Source organism: Mustela nivalis (assembly GCF_964662115.1).
Source record: "Mustela nivalis genome assembly, chromosome: 9".
Classification (NCBI taxonomy): domain Eukaryota; kingdom Metazoa; phylum Chordata; class Mammalia; order Carnivora; family Mustelidae; genus Mustela; species Mustela nivalis.
The window spans coordinates 88,971,170-88,995,612 of record NC_139028.1 but is presented as its reverse complement, the minus strand read 5'-3'; the positions used below and the strand labels follow the sequence as shown (position 1 = coordinate 88,995,612).

The 24,443-nt window shown below is 42.4% G+C and overlaps 1 protein-coding gene across 5 annotated transcripts in view; it reads left to right on the top strand.

Annotated features, from left to right (window-relative positions):
* The window catches only part of MPPED2 (metallophosphoesterase domain containing 2), a 175,224-nt gene that overhangs the window by 70,161 nt on the left and 80,620 nt on the right, over positions 1 to 24,443 (top strand). For 4 of the 5 annotated variants that reach the window (XM_082682730.1, XM_082682734.1, XM_082682731.1 and 1 more), the window contains one exon: positions 15,155 to 15,380. In XM_082682730.1, the coding sequence (XP_082538856.1) occupies positions 15,155 to 15,380 (226 nt within the window). Of the gene's footprint in view, positions 1 to 6,747; positions 6,846 to 15,154; positions 15,381 to 24,443 lie in introns of all 5 variants that reach the window. The other variant, XM_082682733.1, reaches the window with a different exon arrangement.

Sequence of the window (24,443 nt, the reverse complement as noted above, 5' to 3'; positions counted from 1 at the left end):
TTTAACCCAAAGAACTGAAATTTGGCCAGATCTTCCTACTAAGAAATCAACTTTATGGGCTTTAGATGGGTTTGAATAGAAGTGGTTGGTGTTCTTAGTTGTGGAGAATAATGTTAGAACCTGCAAAAAGACTTTCTTTTCCTGCTAGTGTATCTGATCTCCAGTTTCTGGCTAAAACATTTCAAAGACTTGATTAAAAAAAAAAAAAAAAAAACTAATAGAAGTAGTTTTTTTCAAAAAAAGTTTCCCCTCTACTTTCAGCATTTAAGAATCAATGATACTGGCTTTAGCTCCCACTCTGAGGAGAATAATCCTAGTGAAAATGCTAGTATTTCAGAGACGTGCAGAAATGAATACAGGGCTGAGAGGAGCCACTGTATTATAGGAAGATAGCGGTCTAGAAAAATCTTTTGCTCAAGACTTTGAGAAACCACCTTGGTACTTGATACAAAAAAGGGGTACCATATTGGCTGAGCGTCAGCCAATCAGTTCCTTAGTTTCTGGTGGAAAAAAAAATAAGTAAAAATTGGATGCTAGCCTCATGGAAGATCTTTGCTGCTGAGTTTCAGCAAAGGTGCCTCAGTCATAGTGTCAGAAAGAGAAGAAAAATTTGGAAGGACATTGGCTCGGTCCAGAGAGATCATTTTTACTGTTTTAAGTTACTCTCTGACTTAAATCACAGTTAAGATAGCTAAACCCATGCCATGCCTTGCCTTGTCAAATGAAAGAAAATGGTCTTAAACTATGATAGCAGAGGTTTAAAAAGGAATAAGAAAGATGATTCCGACTGTGAACTTTGAGCAGTCTTGTGTATCTCTGAGATAGGAGGAAATAGTGGCCATATGCTCACAGTTGTGGGTTGTGGCAGGTTGATTTTAAAAGTCCGGATTCATGATTGTCAGCACTTTCAGAAATGCCTCTCAGTTTCTCTGAACCTAAATTTCTTGATCTGTAAGGCAAATCATTTAGGCCATCTCTGACTCCATAATTGTGTGATATGGTAGAAAGGGGAAAGATGGGTCGGCAAGATGGGGAGTTCCACCTTGCAGCTAACTCATAGGGTGACCTTGGAGGAGTCATTTAGCCTTGCTGGGTCTTAGGTTCCCATTCCAGAGAAGGAATGATGCTGATCTCTGAGGACTCTTCTAGGTGAGAATTTCAGGGAGCCTGGAATTAGAGAAGAGGTCAGGAACACCCTTCTGCCTCTTGACTTTTCTGTAGGAAGCAAGTGGGAAGAAGCAGGCCCTGCAAGGACGTTAGTGTGGATTCTTTCATGTGACCCAGCAACTTGGGGTCCTGAGAAGATGCACACACATGTCCTGTTTGGCCCGGGCAGTAGGCTCATTTGTAAAAGAGTGGCCTCAGGAAAGCCAGCTGTCAAAACAGCAGTGATTTGCCTGAGAGGCCTATGGGTAAGAACTTTCAGATGAAGGCATACAGTGAAGAAGAAATACAGACACCTTCCTCAAATAATGAATGGCTATTCCATTAACTCCACTATTGATTACTCCTCGAAGCTACCCAATCCTGGGAACAAAGGTTGGGAAAATCTTTAAATGAGTAATGTTAATCATGCAACAGAAGTGATTCTCTTCTGTTTTGAAATTGAAACACATTATTTGTGTGATGGGTATAGTTCTTTCTTACATTTATTTATCCATTTATTTGTTCACTCAGTCAACAAAATTGAGTCCTTACTGTGTGCAGGCCACTGTCTCTGCCTTCCTCAACAACAACAACAAAAATTCCTTATAATAGATTTTAAAATTAGACTTAGTTTCTCAGTTGCAAATGAATAATATACTTTGTGATGTATACACATGGTGCCATCCGAAGATGAAAGAGAAATAGGATTTGTCACATTTTAAGGCCATTCAGAATTTAAAACTGAGGTACGAGCTACTCCTGTCCACATGATTCTTAGCCAGGATAAAATCATTTCTTCATTGACTCATTCATTTGTTTGACAAATAATTGCTGAAGCCTACTGAGAATGCAAAGATGAGTAAAAGATAGTCTGATCCTCCTGAGGTCCATGGTCAAGTGGGAGAAAGAGCCCTGTAGACACAGTCTCCTTCTATCAGCTGCAAGCATTTAGCAGGCTCAGAGCCCAACCTATGAGTGGAGCAGTGGCTGAAGAGTGCCAGGTAACAGAGTTACACACCCTACACAGGGAGTTTGGCCTCTGATCTGTAGGCAATAGTAGGAAGTCTGGGAGGATTTTCACATGGGTGAGCCTGTAAGTGTATGGAAAGAATATATGATTGCATTTGTATTCTGGTAAGATCACCTCAGCTTTAGCATGTAGGATGGATTAATAAGCAAAGTCTTCCTTATAGAAAGATGTATTAGTTTCCTAGGGGTGCTGTAACAAAAACCATAGACTGGGGCCTTACACAACAGAATTTATTTGCTTTCAGTTCTGGAGGCTACTAGTCCAAGATCAAGGTGTCAGGTTTGGAGGCTGGTAGATGGCCAACTTCTTGCTGTGACTTTTCATGTGGGAGCACATTCCTGGTCCATATTTTCTTCTTCTTCTTTTTTTCATAAAGGTTTTATTTATTTATTTGTCAGAGAGAGCAAAGCAGGGGGAGCAGCTGGTGGAGGGAGAAGCAGGCTTCCACTGAGCAGGGAGCCCGATGTGAGACTTGATCCCACAACCTTGGGATCATGACCTGAGCTAAAGGCAGATGCTTAACTGACTGAGCAACCTAGATGTCCCTATTTTTCTTCTTATAAGGAGAACATTCAGATAAGATTAAGGCCCATCCTTATGGCCTCATTTCAGTTTATTCACCTTTTTTTTTTTTTTTAAGAGGGGAAGGGACCACGATTAGGAGTGGGGTCAATGTAGCTTTTTTTTTTTTAATATTTTATTTATTCATTTGACAGAGATTACAAGTAGGCAGAGAGGCAGGCAGAGAGAGAGAGGAGGAAGCAGGCTCCCCGCCGAGCAGAGAGCCTGATGTGGGTGGGACCCGATCCCAGGATCCTGGGATCATGACCTGAGCTGAAGGCAGAGGCTTTAACCCACTGAGCCACCCAGGCGCCCCTCTTCACCTTTTTAAAGGCCCTATCTTCAAATACAGTCATATGTTTGAGGTACTAAGAGTGAGGGTTTCATCATATGGATTTTGAGGGAGATACAGTTCAACTCATGAAAGATGCAAACCTAAAGGGAAGGTTAATCCACACCTTGCCAGAGGGCTTGGGTATGTATGGTATGGGGAGAAAAGTGGACTTATACTTTTAATGGGAAATTTAAGGCTAAAGCAGTATGTATTCACCTGACTTCAAATGTTCAGAACATTTGACCACCTCTGCTCTTTTCTCAATTTATTGTCTTGCTGGGAACAGTGTTCAGCAGATAAGTATGCTCTCCAACTGTGCCATGATTACCTGGACTCCTTAACATATTTAATTGAATTATTTAAGGAGAGCTGTAAAGAACACCATATGCCAAAGCACACTATGAGAAAACACGGACTTAGGAAGACCTGGATGAATTTGTCTTGAACTGTAGATTCAAGATGTTGAGGGCTAGAGCTCTGGATACTAGAAAACTATGATCTCTTACTTCACTTGGATTGCTGTAACAAAGTACTACAGACTGGGTGGCTTATACATAACAGAAATTTATTTCTCACAGTTTAGAAGGCTGAAAAGTCTAAGCTTGGGAAACCAGCACAGTTGAGTTCTGTTGAGAGCCTTCTTCCTGGTTCACAGATAGTATCCTCCTGCTGTGTCTTCACATGGCGGATGGGGCTAGAGAGTTCTGGAGGGTCTCATTTATGAGGGCACTAATCCCTTTCATGGGGGTTTCACCCTCATGACCAGTCACCTGGTCCCACTTCCAAACGCTGTCACATTGGGGATTAAGATTTCATCGTATAAATTTGAGAGGGACATAAATATTCAGACCGTGACATATGGGAAAGGAATAAAAATGGGAAAGGAACCTCCAACTCCCCGTCCTGGAACCTTGGACCCCAAGGGTCATAATAGACTTTTCAAAAATGGTTTCTTCCTAAGGAATTCTGCCACTTTGTACTACTTTATCCTAGAGAGGAGGCTTGTGGCATGAGGCTGCTAAACTGTTCCGAAGGAAAGAGATAGAGATTTTTGGAGCTGGTGTTTCAACAAAACCAAAACTTATCACAGGGAGACTTCATGATTTCATAACCCCCAGGAAGTCTACTTTGTAGAGAATTTTGCCAATTGAAGGGTTGGGGGGGGGGAAGCAGAAACAGAAGAGGAAATGAACGTGGTCTCTATTTCTTCCATCTCATTGCTGTCGCTCTTGATCAAAATAACCTTCCCTGAGAGATTTCTTTTGAAATTTTGTCCTTGAAGTGCTTCATTAAAACTTTGATTTACAAAATGGGAAAAGTCAATTTTATTGGATCCTAAATTTTGCTTTGTGCAGCATCCTGTCCAGATTGCAAATTATTAAAATTGACATAGGATGTGTGTGTAAGGTAATATCCCCTTTCGTGGGCTTTTCTCTAAATTTCAAGATATTCTGTAGAGTGGATTAGATTATCCAGTGAGTAGGGACTTTGAAAAGAAAATAGAATTGTGTATTGATGCCTTCAGAAATATTATTTGATGGCAATAAAATATTCTCTGAAATTCCCTTCAGAGGGGAGAAAATGGAGTTTGTTTGCAGTAATTGCATTTTCTAGCATTTGCTCTCATACTTTCCAATATAAGCCAATTGGAACCTGTGATTTGGTTTTGCTTATTGGCAAAAGTACCATGTAAATTGATCTGTGATGCATTTAAAGAAGATGCTTTTGAAAGTTTGGAAATTGAGATGGCTTTCTCTTATTAGATTTCGAGAGTATTAGGGTTCATTTCTATATTTTAGTCTAATGTAATATTAGCCAAATATGTTCTTTTTCAATTTAGTTTTAATCAAGTTCTAGAAGACCATTTTCATTTGGCCCCAGTGGCGCTGTTAAGGCAGAGATTTTATTTCCACTGTCAACCCTCTGCTCTGGCTTCTGTGGACCAGCCCCCTGGAATCCCTGCACACTGAAATCCTGCACGCATCTGCCCAAACATTACTTTAGCAGGCAAAAATAAGAGCATTTATGAGAAAAAAGATTTTTTTATTACTATTTGAAGGGTTAAGATGGAGAGGGAATCTAAAATTCTCTTAAAGTGTTCTTTCTTTTAAAGAGTATGGTCTTTATGCCGGTATTATTTTTATTTAATTTGATATTCACCATATTTAATGTCTGAAAATGTAAACATAGGATTTGCATTTGTTCTTCTAATTATTCAGTAGAATAATTGCCACTTATTTTGTAAGTGATGCTGGAAGGAGTGCCTTTTCTCAGTTGCTTTTTAAAGGTTTGTGGGGGGGAAAAATAACAATATTCTTTAGCTCACCATGGATTTTGTCAGTCAACACTGCCAGTTTATTAGAGACATTTATGGAATACTCTTTAAGGTGGTAAGAAGTTGGACATGGGCCCCTTAACCAAAATCAGGTTACAGTGGACAACAGAGGACAGGGTAAAAATGATGATGATAATTATTGTTGATGTGTCAGGTTCATATTAGGTCCTTTCCTGATCTCACTCCGTCTGCACATCCTCTCTGGCACGTAGGTTGCACAGTTATCCTCATTTTTTCTGATGAGTAATATGGAGGTGAATGAGCATGTTTTAAGTTTGAGTTTCAGAGGTAATAAGTGATGGAACCAGGAACTTGGACCCAAGTCAGTCTGACTCCACAGCCCATGATCTTTCCATCGTGCCGTATATCCCCACATCTGGTACATTTGAGTGATAGAAACATGCACCCAGCTGTTTGGGTTGAGATTTACCGCGTCTTGAGCAGTTCTTCTGGTGAATTCTTCTGGTGACTATCCAGTGGGATCCTGATTTGGATCTTGTTTTCTGAACCTTGGGGAAGTAGGTGAAAGGGTCTTTAAGGAGATATTCTGAGTGCTCAGATAGAATTTGTTGTATGGGGAATAAATCTTTCTCAACAAGCCAAGGCCTATATTCGTCAGGGAGAGGTTGGACAGAGTACAGTGAAGAAGCTACCTGTGGTTCTGGTTGTCTAGCCGGATGGAAATACTCGAGTGTAGTTGGAGCTGGGTCTCAGTGGACAGTTCACTGCCCCATCTTCAGATGCAGAACGTGCCATGTTGGTCTTGGTGGCAACTTAGAGATACTCAGTTGGGAAACCAAGACGATATTGTCATTTGTTAATATTGTCATTTATTTTTACTGCCTTGTAGTTGTCTTTTAACATGTAGAAGTGTGAACGAGTGTGTGTGCCTGAATGTTTAAATCACAGAAAGTTATGTTGGATTAAAGTTACAGCTGAGACAGGAAACGCCTGTAGATCAAACAATCAAATCTTTGAGCTGTTTTTATGTCTTTAGTCATTATGGGTGCTAACCGTCTGCTCCCTCATGGTTTATACTTCTCAGTACCGAATACCGGTGACCACTGAGGTTCAGAAGGGGCCCGTTTTCCTGGGTGGGGGATGGGCTCTTGTCTCCTTTGTATGGATTACGGCTTACAGCATCTTCTGGTACTTTGGGATTCTTTGCATGGAGAAGGCTGAAGAAGAGGAGGGAGCATGTCAGCTGTGGCTTCTTAGGCTAGCCCTCATTCCTGCAGTTGGACCACTGGGCTTTCACTCAGCATTCCTTACACTCTCCTGGGTTTCCGGCTCAGCCCTGATGTTATTGTAATATAGTTTTCTGTGTTTAATATTTCTTAGACTTGGTTTCCCATTGCAAGCATGGAAGAAACCCTAATGCATGAGTTTCAGAGGAGAAGGTAGCAGTCTGAACCTGCTGTGTGGCTCCGTCAGCAAGTGTGAGTATTCACGTTAGAGCTGTCAGGACTTGTGAAAATTAATGGAGCCTGACGGGGGACAGACTGAGGTCAGAGACGGAGCTTGCCCTGATTGAATGTTTCTGGTGGCTTTGCGGCCCAGGCAAGTGAGTGTAAACCGTGGAGCCGAGAGGGATTGCCAGAGGTCCCTTCATTCATTTAACAAGTAGGCAGTGGGCACCGACTGAATGCCACGCATTTTTCTCGATTCTGGGAGAACAGTGGGGAACGTGGGCTCTGCCCACTTGTAACTGACCATCTTCTCCCTGCCTCCAGGCTCAACTCAGCCCTGCTCAGCTATCAGCCCCCGGTAATCCAGGCAAGGAATGTCCATGACGCCTCTCCTTAGTCCATCCCAGAACCTCATGGTTCTTTCATCCTCCTAGTCACTGGGATTATTATTTGTTCCTTTCATCCTCCTGCAAAATTTTCTGCTTGAACAGTTTTCAAGCCCAAGTTGCTCTTAGTTCTCAGTGGAATAGAGATTTCAAGAGTTTGGACATTTTCCCTCTCTGCTGGAGTCATGATATTAAAAATACAATAATAATTTTAAACAGAAAAAAAAATTGCTGCCTTTTATCCACCTTGGGGGTATAACAAGGTCCTTTTATAAGACTGGCATTAAGGAGCAGTGTTTTAAAACAGGCCCCTGGCACTGCCCCCACTGCAGGCTGAAGATTTCAGAAAAGTGATTGAATTGTAACGTATCTCTTTTGTTTAGAAGCAGATCCATGATAATAGGTCTGGCTATATATCTGTTTTATTCTTTTTTAATTTCACAAATTAGTGTTTTTTTTCTAGCATACTGCCAAGGGGAAGTAGGCCTGAAGCTTGGCCTTGTGAGTTTGATTTTCCTGGGTATCTGGAAACTATAGTAGGTTCTCCTCTTGTCTCGTCATCTCTGTGTTTTCTTCTTGCTGCACAGTAAGCTTTATTGAATATGAGCATTATGCCACACATTTTTTGTCTTTCTATATTTCCCAAGGCTATCATTTAAGGTATAGAGGGGAGTGGGCGTGGAGATTGGAGATCTTGAAATTTGTCACCTTTCGATACCTGGCAAGCCATGTTTGCTTTGGGATGCTCTCAGAGTTCTTCACAAAGAACTACTATTGTACTTGGGATTTTTTTTTTTTTTTACTTCCCCCAGTTTTAGCAGAAATTAGGAGACAGCAGCCAGTTAATCTTGCTTATTAGATCTTTGATTTAAAAAAATGGGGTATAGGGAAGGCAGTATTTGGCATTAGCCAAACGTAATGGCCATTTTGGCCTTCCCTGTTTCCCACGCTCACCATTCATGACGAACAGAGAATATGGGGCAGGGGTCATCTTCTTGCAGGTGGTGGGCAGATTCCCAAGAAAAGTGACTGTTCTGGAATTGACTTCGAGTTTTGAATTTTCCAGAGGAATACATTTTATAGTGATTCGTGGCAGAAAAATAGGTGACAGTTGTATGATACTTAATTTTGAAGGACATTAATTTTTATTTTGGGGGGGTCAAGCTGGCAAGGACTCTTGTTTGGCCAGAGAAGTGTTGATATATGTTTATTTTTAAATGGTCATGCACACGTGTGCTGGTCCTCACAACCGCTGTTATTTCCACCTAGTCCAGTTCACATTTTTGCTTTACGTCTTTGGTCCCTGTAGGCATTTGGGTTTACTATCTTGGACTACTATTCCCCTGTCAAAGTCTCATATTAATTCTTATAACATAGCCAAGTTTTTTTTCAAATTCTGGGACCCTGCATAAAGCTGGGCACAGGAGCTTTTTTCCTTCTCCTTCTCAAGGCCATGACCTTCCCTTCCTTGGGTAGGCTCCCAAATTCTTCTGAGAGCAGATGGGTAAGAAATTACACCCACAGCTGCAGTAGCATTTGGGGAATGCCTTCACTGGGCCAGGATGTGTGTTGTCATATTATGGAGCTGAAACTGCTTCATGACCGCGGGAGGAGAAATCCGTCACGTAGCCAGTTCTATTTCTTGATCCGGACAGAAAAGGCTGCCGCTGCCTAGAGCTAGGGAAAAGGATCGCCATAGATGGACGAAGGGTATGAGGAGGACTCACGTAAGAGGTAGGTCTTAAGCCAAACTTCATAAGACTCTTAAAAATTTGGGGTCACCTGAAAGAAAACTAGTGCGGGAGGCGGAAGAGTTCTTCTCATCCCACTTGTGCCTCCAGTGTGGCCCGTGATTTAGCTTAGCAATTGGCCGCACCTCTCTGGCACTCTGTTTCTTCATCAGGAAAATGGAATTGGATAAACCAGTGGTTTTTCTGTTGAATATTTTTAAGCCAGGGCTAAGCCTTCACAGGAAATCTTTCCCCAAATCGTAAAGGAAAGGAAAGCAGTGGTGAACGCGGGAACAGGTCTCTGACCTCTGCCCTTGTCTCTTCCCTCACGTGGCCCGGCTCACGGATCACACTTTTAAATCACCAGATGCGGCTGTCTCTGAAGAGCCTGCTGAGGTCATGGGCTGTTATTCATGGGAGCCGCTTTAAGTCACACACTCAATGTCCAGAGTTTGGTAAGGAAAGGAGGCTGACCTTGACCCAGTTCACCGTGTGTCTGCTTTAAAGTTGTTGTGGCTTTATCAGACATGTGCATATCTGAAGATCTTCAACTTTTCTAGACATTCTATTCCTCTCTATATTCTTATATACTCTTCTGGGAGTATATGGAGATCGTGTTTTGTATCTGATTCTAGGAAGATGTGAGGGACCTTCCAGGTGAGTAGTCCCTCTGGAGAGATGGCGATCGATCATGGTTTATACTATTCATTTGTGAATGATAGGCTGATGCGGGCACATTTTTTTTGGCAGTCAGTAAATACTAGAAGTGATGTGTAACTGGATAACAGAAGGAGGAAACAAGTGATGTATTCAGGAGAGACACACTTTGCAAGGTTAGAATCATCTTGACAAAAGCAATCAGTGTGCAGGTTGAAGGCCTCATAGGCCACCCACCACCTCTAGATCCAGATGCCTTCATGACTCTAATAATGCTTTTGTTAACTTGAAGGATGCATTAGACCATCCCAGATGTTTTTCCTTGGGAGTAGTGACCTTGTGCCACTGTGACCAGGGAGTGATCCAATTTGTGGATCACCGAATATTTTCTTGGATGGCACCTGGGAAGGGTAATCATTGTAACAACCAGTATGTCACAGCTAATATCTGTTGAATCATCATGAAGTGTTAGAAACTGCAAGTTCTTTACATGCAGCATCTGCTTTAAGGTGTACCAAACCTTGGTGGGGGTGGTATTATTTTCCCCCCATTTAGATGAAGGAAAAGGCCAGTTAAAAAATGATTTGTTAGAGACTTTTTTGGCTAGACTGAATTTGGGGGCACAGTGGGACACTTCAGAAGGTTTAAATTGGGTAAATTCTGAGTAAACCTGTGTCTCTGGAGGACGGTGTGACAACGGTTAAACTGTCATATCCCAAGAGGACAAGCTCAGTGCCCGTAATTCTCTTAAGAAAACTCCTCGAAAATCTTGCAGAAGTTCGTTCATTCTTCCACTTATTCAGTGAATAGTAATCGTGTGCCTGCCATTTGGAAGGGATGGAACTGGGTATTTTGGGTCAAATATGAAGCCACAAGTCACGATCTGTACCTTCAAGGACTTCATAGTCTAGGGGGAGACAAGTCACATGCAAAAGGCAAAATTAAGAAAAATGAGTAGAACGATAATTAACGTGCACTGATTGTTTAGTCCATACCATGCATGTGCTTTAGAAATCTTATCTCATTTTATCTTGAGCACAGACTATGAGGTGGGTGCAGTTGTTGTACTCATTCTGCTAGCACACTTGAGAGAACATAAGGACTCTGACCAAGGTCATGCAGCCAGTGTGGTGAAGCCTGCAGCAGAGTCCCTGCTCTTAACCTCACGCTGCTTCCGTCATTTAAACTGTAATAGTTTAAAATTGAATCACAGAGAATAGAAGGGTGAGACATACTATAAGAAAATATTAATTAATATCCATAAAAGTAAAGATGGAGAGGGAGAATGAAGTGAGTCAACCGAGAATGAGACAAGAGGCAAAGGGGGCTGAGGAAGAAGAAGAAGGAAAGAAATGTGACAGAGGGAGGAGGTGAACCTGAGAGTGCAGCATCCAATGTCAAGGGGATAGAGACTTTTTTTTTTTTTAAAGATTTTATTGATTTATTTGACAGACAGAGATCACAAGTAGGCAGAGAAGCAGGCAGAGAGAGAGAGGAGGAAGCAGGCTCCCTACTGAGCAGAGAGCCCGATGCGGGGCTCGATCCCAGGACCCTGGGATCATGACCTGAGCCGAAGGCAGAGGCTTTAACCCACTGAGCCACCCAGGCGCCCCAAGGGGATAGAGACTTTGAAGGACAGGGATGTCACTGCAGCATGATCCCTGGAGATGAGAAGAGAGAAAAGGTCTGCGCTTTGGCTATGAGGAAGTTATTATTGACATTCTGGGAAAGCTTTGGGAAGAGAATAGAAACACAAACCAGACTGCATGGGGTAAGGTCTGAGTAACCACATGTCTCTTAGTTGCTCATTCTGATAACAGAGGGGACGGTTGGACAACACAAATGTGGTAAGTGAGCCAGGTGTGAGAAGTCGTAGGGAGTGGAAAGGTCTGTGGCCGATTGGATGGTCGGTAGTGACTGGTCTTCTGATTTTCCAAAAGGAGCTAGAAAATCAGAATTTTTTGCATGACATCGCCTGATTTCTAAATGTTCAATTTAAAAACAAAACACAAAACAGCATTGAGGGCCAACTGTAATACATCTGTGGGCTGTATTTGGCCTACCAGCTGTGAGCTTCTGGAATCCTCTTTCCAAAAGTTTAGATGTGAAATGAAGAAGCATCTGAAAAATAAGCATGGTTTAGGATTGTATGTGAGAGGTGTGGGTGTTTGTGTGTGTGTGTGTGTGTGCGCGCGCGCGTGTGCGCACACAAGTCAATGGCTGCTTGTTTTTGTTTTCTTGGGTTTGGTAAACCCAACTCAGTAAGAAGGAGAATTAAATATATATAGAGAGAGACCCAAAATATCAAAGATAGATGTCTGGAAAATTTAAGTGCCAGTGAGAGTGGAAAGAATGAGATCAAGAGGACATGAGAAGATGGGCCAATTTCCCACATCTCATTCATTTCCTTGCTGTAGTCATTACTTTGCCATACTTGTGAATTATCTGTACTATGATTTGCTCAATAGTTTTCTTTAGATCACCTCTTATTTTATATGGAAAAATAGAAAAATGAAAGTAGCGATGAAAAACAGAAACAAAAACTGAAGCCATATATCATTATTTGTACTGCCGTATTGTATTTCTCCAAATATGCATTTTTAAAACTTCCAGAACAATTTGACAGTTTGTCAAAAGTTTATCTCCATTTCACTTAAAATAATCTTGTAAATTGATAGTAGAACATATAGCATGTCTTGGGAAAGATAGAATGCTTAGTTAGAGTTCTTTAGGTCATTCAAAGCAAGAATTTTTCCGTGTCAGAATAACTGTATATAGCCTCAGTTTTTTTATTCAGGCAGGTCAACTTCAGTGGCCTGATCTGAATAAAATGGATCAAGGCAGGCACCTCTTTGTCTAACAATTTTTAAATGATGCTATTTGAATACCAAGAAGTTTGGAGCTTGACTGCAGAGCCTTCTGAATTAAGCTAGTCTTGAAAAAAAAAAAAAAAAAAGATACCATCAAGTAACAGGAGATTTGTCAGCCTTCCTGCTTTTACTTACATAGGTAACAGAGGGTGGAAGTTGGAAACTACTACTGGATTCTCAGAAAGAAACGAGTTCGCTGGCAGTGTGTAAATATCATCATTTTGGTGGCTACTTCTTTATGCTGAGTCTCCAAAATTTGATTTAAAAGACACCAAAGAGAGGTCTTCCTGAAGGAGATTTACTCTGCACCAGTTTCACTTTCTCTTAAAAAAAAAATGTTCCAAGAAGGAAAATATACTTCCTTTGCCTTCTCTGTCTCACCCATGCCCTTCCTAAACCAAAATTCTAAAATGGAAAAAGCAAGAAGCCAGGCCTTCTTGCGAGAGCTGTGGTGCAGAAAGAAAGGCTTACAGTGAGTCCGTCGTCATGAATGATTAAAACGGAACTGGGCAGCTATAGCGTGACTTGTACAAATAGAGTTGCTCAAAGACTCATGCAGGTCCGACCTGCCTTGAAACAGATTACCGTCAAGGAAAATGTTACAGCCCGTTCTGGCTCTGGGGCACAGGCGACTCTGGGCGTGCAGTATCGGGCCAAAGGGGGTCACAGAGCCATGATGTTAGAGTCCAGGGGCTTCTCAGAAATTCCCAGTGTGCGTGGTCATCGCGGATTTGCGGCCCGTTAATACATCTCTCAAATGTATTTTAAATGCAAGGACTTGTGCAAGATATCATTCTGTCCAAGTAGCTCGCAACATACATCACATTCCTTATTGCCTTATGCTAGTGCGCATTATGAACTTGCAAAAACATACATTTGAGAGAGGCTCCCTGTTTTCCGTGAGCGCTTCAGCACAGCCGTACACAGAACTGAGGCCAAAGTCATGTTCCACAGATTGTGCGCTAGTAGTCAGGATATCCAGGGACGCTGGGCCGCAGTGTTTGCAGTGGCTGCTTTCTGCGGTGTTATTTTCTGACTGCTTTCATTTCTCTCTTAAGCCTCCCTATTAAACCGTGTGCTATATATGCAATTTCATTACTGACAGAAACCTAAAAATTGAAAGCTAAAGAAAATAGCATTACAAAGCATACTCTGGTGATCTTAAAAATCATTTCAGGGGCACCTGGGTGGCTCATTTGGTTAAGCACTTGTTCAACTCTTAATTTCGGCAGAGGTCATGATCTCGGGGTCTTGAGATCAAGCCCTGCATTGGGCTCCATGCTGAACACAGAGCCTGCCTAAGATTCTCTACCCCTCTCCCTCTACCCCCCACCCCTACCGGTGTTTGCTCTCTCTCAAAAAAAAAAAAAAAAAAAAAAAAAAAATTCAATGTTAGCAAACACGCTTGCAGTGCGCTGCTGGGACTGAGGACTTCACAGCCCAGTTTTCTGCAGTTTGCATTGCTGAAGTCCAAGTACCTATGGCAAAACTTGCCCCCACTTCCAAAATATAATTTTCCTCCCCACTAAACTTCATTAATTAAATCATTGACTCTGGCTTGCTGGTAAGGACCAATTCCTACAACAAGTGTATCCAATTTCCTGCTAGTGGTAACTTTCATTCTTCCTGGAATAGCAGGAAACATTAATTTTGCATTGGACCCAGGAGTCTCAGGAAGCTGGAATTATAGGCACCATTGCCCCACCCTTTTCTCTCCTAAAATAAAATGAAATAAAATAAAATGAGCAGCAGCTCTGCAGTGAGGCTTGAGGGATGGGTAATGACAAAGAAGAGAAAAGGGCATTAATTTCAGGATGGGGACAGCTGCCCGGCACTATCTCCCTTTGGAGTTTGGTTCTTATAGCATCACGGTGAGTTATTAATATGTATGATCTGTACTTTATTCAAACATTATAAATCTATGCAGAAGTCTGGTGTTTGGGTTTTCCTTTATAGCTTTCATTCTTCTTCCCAGAATTATCTCATTTTGATCGGGAAACTTTTGCATAAAAAGCACACACCGAGAACTCACATTTCCATACCATAAATATTAAAAGGGGGTTAAGCTTTACAGTTTCTTCTCCCATCCCGATGGGAGGAAAGTTAGCCTTCTAATCAGGGGGCCATTATTAACGTTCTTTTTATTCACAAGCCACAAGGTAAATTTTAACTTACAATATGAAATTGTACTCCGGAGTTCCTTTCATTTATGTACATTGTGGAATGCTCGGCAGTGCCATGTCTTTTGTATGATATACTACAAATGTACTTTTGAAGGATATCCTACAAATCAAGCAGTCATTTGAGTTGTTAAGAACAGTTGGTTGGCTTATTTTTTGAGGACCAAACCAAGTCCAGACCTTTTTTAAGGATCGTGATTAAAGTGCTTTTCACTGGATAATTATAAAGTGTGATTCATCACAGTGAATCTATAGCATACAGAAGAGGGAAATGGAACTAGAAAGCTGAATGTCTTCTTAGTAGCTTTTAAGCTTCTTAGCAGCTTCCTCTCTCCTGTTTATTGTCATTTTTGAGAGCATAAAGGCGTAGTCATAAATTTTGGTTCCCATGGAAATATAAAGGAATGCATGAGCTATTTCATTTGGGTATACTGTCTGCTAATCACACAGTCTGGGCTGTTGTACTTTGTGATGGGAAATGAACGTGCTAATTGGTACTCTTTTTTCTTATTTCAGGAAACCTGCCATATGAATATAAAATAGTGATTGCTGGGAATCATGAACTGACATTTGATAAGGAATTCATGGCAGACCTTGTTAAACAGGACTACTACCGTTTCCCCTCTGTGTCCAAATTGAAACCAGAGGACTTTGACAACGTTCAGTCCCTCCTGACAAACAGTATTTACTTACAAGACTCGGAGGTAACCGTGAAGGGATTCAGGATATATGGGGCACCTTGGTAAGTGCTCATTGATACAATCCCCCCCCCTTTTTTTTTTAGCTTGGCCCTAAGAACTTGTGGTGCAGCAAATAAGGGTGGAAAGAAAGCTTATTGCTGCATTTCGAACACAACACAGATTCTGGAACTGCTGGGAAGAACAGCGCTTGTTTTCACTGTGGTGCCGATTTCCTTAGGCAAGATGAGTGGAAGTAGGGCTGTGGTTCGATATGTACATGTTTATGTAACTGGGCTGCGTGTGTGTCTGTGGGACACAGAAGGTTTTAGGGGAGGGTCACCTTCAGCTACTTCACACACAGATTCAGCTACTCTGAACATTCTAGGTAACTCCTTTACCTCTCATTTTATACTGGAAGCATTCCTGAAATGTCTTCTTAGATTAGGGTTTCTCAAATCCTGCTTCGAATCAGAATCACCCGACCAACTCTGAAGAATTACACCTTTTTGAAGCCATACCTCCCCGGAGACTTTGATTCCAGCCCAGCAATTTGTATTTTGAAAGCTCCCCAGATGAGGCTGAGGTACGCTCAGTTTGAACATTAAAGGTTGAGACTCAGTACGGAGAATTCTAGCCCTGAGCTCTAGAAAACTTGAAACAGGTGTGTATTCTTTGGGACCAGACAGGAAGCATTTGACCTTGTCTCTATCATTTGTCAGTTGTGTGCTTTTGAAGACATTAGTTTACAGAGAATGAGCCTCATTTTCTGCATCTCTAAGACAATGGAGATAATACCTACTTTAGAGGATTGTTATAAGGATTAAATTAAGTGACATGTGTAATGGATATGGAAGAGTGCCTGGTGGTTTGCGTAGGGTAATGATCATTTTCTGGCCTTGGTTCTGCTCCTGAGTAATTATGTGAACTTGAGCAAGTCACTTAGCCTCCAAACCAGTTTCTTCATCTTTAAAATGGGAGTTCTAGACTAGAAGATCAGTATCAGAGGAGCTTTGGATTTATTTATTTAATTAATTAATTAATTAAATTAATTAATTAATTTACTTTTTTGAGGGCTCTGTGTGTATATAAGAGCAGAAGGACTAACCTTTACTTACCTAATTGGAGAAGTACCCCAGCCCTGCACTGGATTTACAGATAAGGCCGGAAGAGGACAGACAGTGAGCATGAATTCAGATTGGCCATCCCACTCGACAGTTTTGTCTGTCCTCTGTAGAGTAGAAAGTGGGGTTATTTTCTCAACAGCTGATCTTTTTTTTCCCCTAGCTTTACTAGTTGGGATCCAGAAGGACTGATGCAAGAATACAAGAAGTATATATTTTGTTTTAAAATCAACCCAACAATGACTGAACTCTTACTTCAGTACCTACTCTATGCCATGCATTGTTCTAGATCTTTTTATCTTTTATCTCATTTTCCTTAAAATGCTTTTAAGAAATGGACACTGTTGGGCACCTGGGTGGCTCAGTGGGTGAAGCCTCTGCCTTCGGCTCAGGTCATGATCTCAGGGTCCTGGGATCAAGTCCTGCATTGGGCTCTCTGCTCGGCAGGGAGCCTGCTTCCTCCTCTCTCTCTCTACCTGCCTCTCTGCCTATTTGTGATCTCTGTGTGTCAAATAAATAAATAAATTCTTAAAAAAAAATGTTTAAAAAAAAAAAAAAGAAATGGACACTGTTGCGATTCTGATTTGGCTGGTGAAAAAAACTCAGGCACAGAAAGGTTAAGTGACTGCTCAGTGATCACCCAGACTGAGTTGGCAGCATCCTTTGCTGATTTTGAGTCTGACTCTGGGGTGTGCGGTATGACTGAGATGGGGATGGTGGCAGTGTGGTAATTGGGGTTTATAATCTGCGGTGGTGATGTCCAGCGCAGTGGTGATTGACGGAAGTACATCAGGGAATGTTTTGTATATGCAAGAAGGTGGTAAAGAGGACAAAGAGTAGGATTTGGTCCTATCCAAGTGTGAGCTGAAAACATGGTAATGTCCAATGTCGGAATTAGCATTTCTGGACAAAGGTCTGGAGAGGGAGCTTTTCCTCCCTTCTAGCTCCCTTCTTAATGGCTATGTTGTAGTTTAGGAATGACCTCTGATTGGCAGAGAAGCTCTATGTGGAATTAAGATATATTTTTTTAATACCCGAAGATGATTTCTGAAAGATTATGGAAGGCTGTTCCAGAACAAGCCACACGTTCAGAAATCTCTGGATTGATAGTTGCTGAAGTGATGATAGCAAGCAAACTTCCTCCATTATCTGAGCAGATTAAAATCTGTTTGGGAGAAGGTTTAGCTACACTGGTTGACAGCTGTGATGAATGAAGGAGTGATTTTGGATCCAAAGGCAGATCTTGCAGCATCTCAAGAAATAATAAATATATAAAATAAAAATTTAAAAAAAATTTTTAAAAACCCACAAACCACATAGTAATTCAAATATGTGATGGGGCATAATCATTTTCAATGGTGGAAATATGTGATGTGATGGGGCGTAAAGACTTCAGACAATGTTTATGTCTGAGCTGAATTGATGTCATTCAAAAATTGTTTATTTTAATAGGGTGGTTTAATCAAGAAGGTAGGTAGGATGAATCTTCTGAAATGTTACCCTAAAGTTGTCTTTACACATAATTTGTTGAGATTTTCAGAAAGTTTTAACTGTTTCCTGCCTAGCACTTCCTTACAATAAGGGGGATCTTCAAATGGAATTTGTATCACCCATACGAATTGCTGTGTTTTGTCTTTGGACTAAGGATATATATTTTGGAGGTATCAGTAATTTGGATCTTACTGGGAAGATATTTTGTTAAAATTAATAAAATAAGATGAAAACAGAGAAGGAGGCAAACCATAAGAGACTCCTAACTATTGGGGAAAAAAAAAAAAAACCTGAGGGTTGCTGGAGAGGAGGTGGGTGAGCTGATTTGGTGATGGGCATTAAGGGAGGCAATGGATATAATGAGCACTGGGTGTTACATGAGACTGATGAATCACTAAATTCTATCCCTGACGTGAATAATACAGTATATGTTAACTAAATTGAATTTAGATTCAAAAATTTTTATAAAATATTCCCAGGACTGCTGATAATCTGAACATTGATTTGGGAATGCCCGTGCTTTAGCCTTTCTATGCAGAGAGCACAGATTTTCCGAGCTCTCCCATTTACTCAGCCCTGGTACCTTGGGCCGGTTTCTGAGCATCTCCTGGTCTCTCTTTTCTTATCTTTAAAGTGGGAGATAGTGGCATTACTTCTTTCCTGTGGTTGCTATGAGGCTAAATGAGTTAATGCATCCACAGCACCCCAAAGACTTCTGGCATAGAGTAAGCATCTAATGAGTGTGAGCTATTACTGATAAGGGGGGCTAATCTTCCAAATCTACTTTATACTTTTCCCATCTTCGTTTGAAGACTGTTAGATGAGGAGTCAGATAGGGTGTGTTGGAGCTTAAGTTTCACCGCTACTGATTGAGCGACATGAGGCCAATCACTGAACTTCTCTTTTTCTGAAATAGGGCCAGCAAGGTCTGCCCTAGTATCTCTCATCCAGCACTCGCTGAAATGGTCACCAAAGCTAAACTTTTCAAAGAGTATCCATATTTTCCAGCATGCTTGATTATTTTAATCTTGTATACTTTGTAACCACTTTCACTTAAGAATCTGACTGGAAGCAACCTTGAGGGGGGATTTATACCAGAGCTATTGCTTTTCTCCCTTCAGAAGTTAGGTTTTTCCCCATCCCTGAGACCCACCCATAGGTGAATGTCTGCTCAGTTACCCGTTAGTTATTCCAGCCCCCAAACAATGTAAACCCGTTTAAGTTTGGTTCCCGGGCTTTTCCAGTGAACTTTGATATTACTAGTGGTCTTAATTTCCAAACATAGATCAAAATAAGATCCTTGATACAAAGGATTTCTCAGAGGGGATTCCCGTCCCACCAGAAAGATAGCGGTAACTCCTGTGTTTAAAAATGTAGATCGAGACTTGCTTTCAGTACTGAAGAGGAATATTAGTCTATATTCATTATACTGTTTTAGCTTATAGCACAGCTGAAAGCTTCCCAAAGATGAAGGAGAATTAAAGCAATGTCTCTAATTTACAATTTAGCCAGAATCTGTACCTGGAGAATAACTTGCAACACTTCCAAGGATCTGTGTGTGTTTGCAATAGGGGTACACTGGGGTCCTTCTTAGCTTCTCAGGGACGAGGTCTGAGGAAATTCGGTGGCCTACTTACACAGAAGAAGATGTAAGTGGGCTGCCTTGTCCCAGAAGAAAGGTGCTCCCTTGGAAGGAGGACAAGAGCTGACCAGATCCAGGCAGCACCCCCGGCTTAGGAGGTCTCATGGCAGGTTCTGCAGTTTCTGTATATATTTCTTCACCATCTTGTTTTTCCAAGTATCTGGAAGAAAGGAATGAAGCCTGATGTATTCGCATCTTTGAGAGTAACGGTTTAGACACAGCTTTTCTTAACTTCTCCAGCTGTGTTTTCCTCTCCCTCTTTGGGGGAGAAGGAGACGGTCTTGTGCTGCCAGGCGATTAGGTCTGCCAAGGACTTCGGTCCCACGACAGGAAAACTTGTGGATTTTTTGCATCCCTTGTGTTGATTTTTCAGCCACCACCTTGGTTCCTGATTTCCTGTTTATGATCACTTTGAGTTCTGTCTTTTCCAAAAGCTGAGGGTATGGTTTGAAGGCAGAGACAAAATTTTAATGTTTGGCCACAAGGTAGGGGGGAAAGGTGGAATTTTTTAAATCAGCTTTGTATTTTTGGTTCCTGGATCTCTAGCCAGCATCTTAGTACAAACAGATTTCAGGAAACTCAGTTGCCATTTAAAAATCGACCAGCGCCTTTGTGTTTTTGTTTTGTTTGTTTCGGTTGTTCTTTTGATACTAAGATGAAGATGCTGTATTTGTGTGTGGGGGAGGGGGGTGCAAAAACCCAGGTACTAATTGATCAGAAGCCAAGCTGCAAAAAGTAAAAAAAAAAAAAAAAAAGCCTGTAGTGCTCTGACCCCAGCAGAGCAGTCTTATTGTTTGGCGGTGGCTGCACCTTGTTCCCCTCTTGAAACAGAAATGCAGGGCTGGTCTCCCGTGGCTTTTAATGAATATGAGCAGGGCTTTCCGATGTCCAGGAATTTGATCTCTATGCTGACCAAGAGGTCAGGAACAAAGAACACACTTTTTCATGTTAGAGTAGACCCAGGTGTAATTTGTCAGATTTAGTAACTGTGGAGGAAGTGCCTTAACTTCTGTGGCAGGACAATTAGATCGGGCCCCAGACAGTGTTAATTCTAAAATGGCTGCAGAACAAGAGAAAGCCCATGGAGTTGCTTCTGTAAAGGAAGTGTGAGCAGGATGGTTTTTTCCCTTCCTCCCTGCCCCTCATTGCAGATCCACAAACATGTTGAGTCCATTCATTCCTTCATTTAGATATAATTTTCTCAGCATTTTTAAAAAGTGGGAGTTAGCATTTGTAATTGTGTCTGCACAGAAATAGCTACAAGGTTGCTCACGTTTCCTTGTTCTGATCAGTGCAATAGTACTTTATGTTTACCCTGTCAGAAAAGCTTCAGATGTTTTTATTTCCAATTATAAGTTTTGTAATGCATCATGTATTTTGCTGACAGTCTTCAAGTTCTTGAAATAGCGAACAAATTAACAGCAGATATTGAGTAAGAGGATTAGGAAACCAATTGGCAACTCGTATGATAGAATTCAGATATGGGGATGGGTAGAATGGGCTCATTTATTTTATTTTCACAGTCATACTTTGTAATTAACTTGGGCCAACCAAAAAAAAAAAGGGAAGAAAAAAACCTCTCCATGTTCAGCAGGAAAGTCCTTTCATGCCAAAGAACAGGACTGGACAAACAATATTGGTTCCTACCACCGTCTCAGGGATTCCAGCTTTTACTCAGGAGGGTTCAGATAGGTATTGGCACAGAAAAAGGTCTGTGTGTGTGTTAAACAAATATGCACTCCGCTTTTACATGATTCTGTTTAAAGGCCCAGGCTAACATTTCATTTTTCTTGGCACGGGGCCCATAGACTCTCCCATATGAAACCTATGGGTGTCCTGCCTTTGCTCTAGAGTTACAGGCTCTGTTTACATTTTTGCCAGTTCCAGAATGCAGCTGACTGTTCTTAAAGCCGCATGGGATCAGATTCACTTCTGGTTTAACAACTGCCCTGTTTATTTGAAAAAGGAGAAAGCAAAACCGATCACTTTGCTTTCTACCTCCCATTCGTACGGAGCCATATCAGTAAGTACCAATTCCAAAGCCGAGTCCTGCAGAGCCCGTGCAGTTGGATCCCACGTGTACCTTTCCAACCCACTCCATCCGAACCCTTCAAGCCTGTCCTGATGCTTTTATCTGACATGGCGGTGGTACCTGTGTAGAAGAATGTGAGGGGGGCACAGAAGTGTTTGCGTGCATTCGCATGTGCTTACTATCAGCTATCGGCGTGGATTAAATTTTTGCCTGCATGTTCGAGAGAGAACCTCACCCAGCAAACAGCAGTCATAAGCTTGCATTTGCGTGATGACTTCACTCACAGCCTGTCCCATGTAGTCTCTCATTTGGGCTTCACGGCAATTCTAAATGATTAAAATCTAAGTTAAAAAAATAATTCTAAACGATTGAAGTAAACATGTATTAATAGCAATGATTAATAATAGCCGGCATTGGGGTGCCTGGGTGGCTCAGTGGGTTAAAGCCTCTGCCTTCAGATCGGGATATGGTCTCAGGGTCCTGGGATCGAGCCCTGCATCAGGCTCTCTGCTCAGCAGGGAGCCTGCTTCCCTTCCTCTCTCTGCCTGCCTTTCTGCGTACTTGTGATCTGTCTATTGAATAAATAAATAAAATCTTTTAAAAAAATAATAGCCAGCAAAAAATAAGTGCCCATATGTCAGGTGCTGCTCGGGATGGCCTCCTTTTGACAGAGGAAGTCAAGATAGGGTTTTTGACAGAGACGGCGCCCAAAGGGATTGGAGAGAAATAGGACTAGAATCTAGCCTTCCTTATGCTGAGCTCCTCAGACTAGACCAGGATATCCTAGTAACCAGATGTCCTTCTCCTCCTTGACCTGAGGCAATTCAGGAAGGGGCCACTTGAAGAGTTACCTTTTTCCATCCAGTTGCAGAAAAGGCACACAGAAATCCAGGCTAATACTCTTTAGGAGCTCTCAAGATTCTGGGTGAGGTGCTCCTGGGGGAAAATAGGGATATGGACAGGACAGATGAAGGAATAATCAATCCAGTGTTTGTTTGCCTGATGAGCTGCAGAGCCTAGGATTTTCTGTGAACAATCTGTGTCTCAGTGTGTCATGAGACATGGATCCCCTCCTTCTGGTCCTTCTGCTCCCTAGAAATGACTCACGATTCCTTCGCGTACCATCAGCAGGGAGTAAGTATTGGGTACCTGTGGCTTATTCCCTCTGTAGCACCAGGTATCCACTAAGAAAGACTTCAGCCCCGGGCATACGCACCAAGAAGGGAGAGCTGGCCGTGTGCCCCTGCTGCAGTCAGGCCTGCCTGGCTTGGGCCCACACACCGTGCTCCAGGGAGCGTGCCCCAGCCCTTACCACTGAGACCTGGCCGGCCGGCCCGCTGCTGGCCCATTTTTCATTTTCTCATGTTACACCAATTGGCTCCTCCGCCCCCCCAAAGTTTTTATTTATTTATTTGACGCAGAGAGAGATCAGAAGTAGGCAGAGAGGCAGGCAGAGAAAGAGGAGGAAGCAGGCTCCCCGCCGAGCAGAGAGACCGATGTGGGGCTCCATCTCAGGACCCTGAGACCATGACCTGAGCCAAAGGCGGAGGCTTTAACCCACTGAGCCACCCAGGCGCCCCCCAACTGGCTCCTTTTTAACCCACAGTTGCTGCTGGGCGATGGAAGGCGACGGTACAGTGGCTCTAAGCTCCCGGAGGGCAAGGACCCTGTCAGCTTTGTTCTCTGCATCCCCGGTCAGGGAGCCTGGTGCCTGGCCCATGGTGGGTGCTCTGTCCATTTCAGGTCAATGAATGAATGAGGTTGATGGTGGTGGAGGTAGGTCTGTGGCGGACGGACTGAAGATCTACACAGAGGAGTCAGGAGTTGCAAAGGACAGAATATTTCCAGTATGAGATCAAGCATAGCCATGAATCTGCAAGGAGGATTAGATAGAGATGGTAGGGCAAAGTGGAACCAAACAGAGCACTAAACTATGTTTGTGAGCTTTGTTCGTATTAGATCCATCCTGAACATGCGTAAATACAGACAGCCTAACATCTCTCCAGGTGAGTGTCCTTTAATGAAAAGGGGAGGAATGGGAGTAGTTGGACAAACCTCATCTTGAAGGCAGTGGGAAATTTCAAAGGAAGACTCCAGCAGTATTTTTAGGTTCTTTCTTGTCATTTCTTTACTTCAGATGCCTTATCCCCAGGCTAGGAGCTACTATAGAAGTTTCTATTAGATTTGAAGACCTTTTCTTCAAGCCGCAGCAAAAGCAGTCAGTGTAAGTGTGAGTTTGGTAGGAAGCTAGACCAGCTGGGCACTTGGAACATTCTTTGGACGTTAGGAATCAGTTATCCGACATGGGGTATTCTCTCTCTTTTCTTAATGGTCAAATTCCCAGTGACTGAATTTTTTGAGATGAATTAAAGTCATGTGGATTCTGTGCTCTTTGACCAACCTGGATTTCTGAGTTTATACTCTGAACCGTAAGTGTAATGTGAATTTCTCCGGGTATCCCCAGACTGTGAGTGCCCTGGAGTCCAGTTGACGGGCTTGACCCAGACTTGCCTGGTTCCAGTCACTGCTGCTGCCCTGCCTCCTCCCTTGTTCTTCTGCCCTAGAGAGCCCATGTGTTCACCAGTAAGTTCCAGTAACTCCCCAGGCTCATTTAATCCTCCCGATGGGCAATGGTGAATGTGGAATGGGCCCTGGAACATAATGTTGGCGTTGCCACTGCCACTGAGTGGCTCCCTTTTGGCCCAGCACCACATCTGCATAGCCTTCCTCCCTTTCCACCCTTCTGATGAGTCTGCGGGCTGCCAAAGTCGCTTCACAATAGGGGCGTGATAATCAAAGCCATGCTCTGTTCTCTGCTCCATGGGAGAGAGGCCCTCTG